Below are 2,570 nucleotides of genomic sequence, written 5' to 3' on the forward strand. Positions count from 1 at the left end.
CCCCAGCGAAAGTTTTACAACTGGTCAATTCGTCTTCTCTGGGGCCTGCCGGGATCTGCGCGCTGATTGGCTGCTGCCTTTTCATTTATAGGCAGTCAATCAGCCTCCTCCTAGAGAGAGCAGAGCTGGAGAAAGCCGAAGGAGCGTCCGGGAAACCGGGAGCTCTGGAGGCATCCCAACTTGTGTGTGTATTTGTGTTCGTGTGTAGTCGTTCATAGGGAGGCGCCTGTTTGTTTGTGTGTTTGTCTACCCCCGAGAACCCGGTGCTGACTGCTGGCAGGCGGTGAAGGGAGCCCCGAGGTGCTGAGAAGTGCGCAGCGAAGAGGTAAAGCGAGGGTCACCCTGCGGTTGGCGGCGACAGCAGCAGCAACAGTAGAGGCGGCGACCGAAAGTTGCTGCAGTTTCTGGGACCTTAGACTCCCCCCCCCCCAACCTCCACTGATCATTTCTTTCTCTTCCCTTCCCGCCTCGCGAGTGCCCAAAAGGCAAACTGGCTCACCTCCTCCCAGCCCCTGCTATGTACAGTCTACTGGAGAGTGAGATGAAAAGCCCGGTAGTACAAGGGACTCCGGCGGGTGCGGGCAGCACCGCTGCCCCCGGGGGCACAGGCAAGAGCGGAGCGAACGCGGGAGGAGGGGGAGGTGGCGCCGGCAGCGGCGGCGGCAGTAGTAGTGACCAGGACCGAGTAAAGCGACCCATGAACGCCTTCATGGTGTGGTCCCGGGGTCAGAGACGCAAGATGGCCCTAGAGAACCCCAAGATGCATAATTCGGAGATCAGCAAGAGGCTGGGAGCCGACTGGAAACTGCTGACAGACGCCGAGAAGCGGCCTTTCATCGACGAGGCCAAGAGGCTGCGCGCCGTCCACATGAAAGAGTATCCAGATTACAAATACCGGCCCCGTCGGAAGACCAAGACGCTACTGAAAAAGGACAAGTACTCCCTGCCCGGTAACCTGCTGCCCCCTGGGACAGCGTCGGTCAACAGCCCCGTTGGGGTGGGCCAGAGGCTGGACACGTACGCCCACATGAATGGTTGGGCGAACGGGGCGTACTCGCTGATGCCCGAGCAGCTAAGCTACACTCAGCACCCGGGCATGAACAGCCCCCAGCTGCAGCAGATGCACCGCTACGACATGGCCGGCCTGCAGTACAGTCCCATGATGCCGGCCGCCCAGACCTACATGAACGCCGCCGCCGCCGCCGCCGCAGCCTCCACCTACGGCAGCATGTCGCCCGCCGCTGCAGCCGCCTACGGCCAACAGCCCGGCGCTGCTGCGGCCGCGGCCGCCGCCATGAGCCTAGGCTCCATGGGCTCTGTGGTGAAGTCTGAACCCAGTTCACCGCCGCCGCCTGCCATCAGCGCCCATTCGCAGAGGGCTTGCCTGGGCGACCTGAGGGATATGATCAGCATGTACCTCCCGCCGGGGGGAGACGCCACAGACGCTTCGTCCCTGCAGGGCAGCCGATTGCACAGCGTTCACCAACACTACCAAAGTGCCGGGACTGCGGTGAACGGCACCGTGCCACTGACTCATATCTGAGACACCCGACCGGCCCAAACCAAACCAGACGACGAGCCAGCAACCATCCCTTGTGCCCTGCTCTTCACCTCCTCTCCCGCTGCAGCCTTGCCTTCCCGATCAGCCTTCTCTGAAGTCGGGACTGCCTCTAGCTTTGCGTGCGTGGTTGAAACTATTTGAACTACCCGCTGACTTAGGGAAATAATGAGCATAAGATTTCTTTTCTAGTGCACAACTTTCCTTGACTGCTGCCCCTCTTCCCTTCCCCTTTCTATGTATGCTGGGCATTTCTGTGATGTTTGGAGAACAGAGAAGGCCTCCCCCTCCCCTTCCCCCTAGGTTATCTATCTGATTGTAGTTCGAGTTCTTTGTGTTTAATTAAATATCTTGTATTGTCAGTTTTTGTTTTAGAGATGGAATAAGTTGGGGAAGCAGGGAAACGATTCAAACTGTTTACACTGGTTTAAATAGTTCTCGCTTCACCTAGTTTCGTTTGGGATTGTATCCCAAACACTTTAGCGTCTTTGCTCCCCTCTCCTCGCCTTGAAAAAAACTTATTCTTCAGGTCGCAAAGGCAAGCTTCTAATTTATAGTAAGTTGTGTGTTCTTTCCTCATCGTGCTCGGGTTTGTAAACTTCTGTAAAAGTGGGGTGGGAGTTTTCGATGGATGCTGAGTTCGTGGCTTCTACAAACAAAAACATCAGAAGCAGCAGCAAATGTGTTAGGGTTTCTTTGGGGGGCGGGGGGATTTGTGTGAGCTTTTAAAAAGACTTCCCTGATCTCCAAAAGGAGAGCTCAATAAATTTTAGAACCGGCAATAACAAGAGTCTTGGCAATTTTGTAACACTTCGTTTTTAAACGGGGGGGGGAGTGAGGGGGGGCGCTGGGGTTGGGGAAAAGGGGAGGATGGGAGGGAAAACTTGCTGTTCTTCCTCGAAGGGCATTTAGCAATGGTCAGTGACCCTGGCCTGTCTTGATGTTTTTCTCAAGGCAGAAGAAAGGGCCAATCGAATATTAGAGAACTTACCTTCCAATATCCTCACCTTTT

General features: G+C 55.9%; 1 protein-coding gene across 2 annotated transcripts; it reads left to right on the forward strand.

Annotated features, from left to right (window-relative positions):
* Positions 1-517: 517 nt before the first annotated feature.
* Positions 518-1,543, forward strand: SOX3 (SRY-box transcription factor 3). Of its 2 annotated transcripts, XM_020971785.1 has the most exons (2): positions 518-575; positions 633-1,543. In XM_020971785.1, the coding sequence occupies exons 1-2, from the start codon at positions 518-520 to the stop codon at positions 1,541-1,543; spliced, it is 969 nt and encodes a 322-aa protein (XP_020827444.1). The 2 variants fall into 2 exon arrangements, with proteins under 2 accessions (XP_020827444.1, XP_020827445.1); XM_020971786.2 differs by having other exon boundaries at positions 518-1,543.
* The last annotated feature ends 1,027 nt before the right edge of the window (positions 1,544-2,570 follow it).

Source organism: Phascolarctos cinereus, unplaced genomic scaffold, assembly GCF_003287225.1.
Source record: "Phascolarctos cinereus isolate Bilbo 61053 unplaced genomic scaffold, phaCin_HiC Scaffold_8;HRSCAF=390, whole genome shotgun sequence".
NCBI lineage: Eukaryota > Metazoa > Chordata > Mammalia > Diprotodontia > Phascolarctidae > Phascolarctos > Phascolarctos cinereus.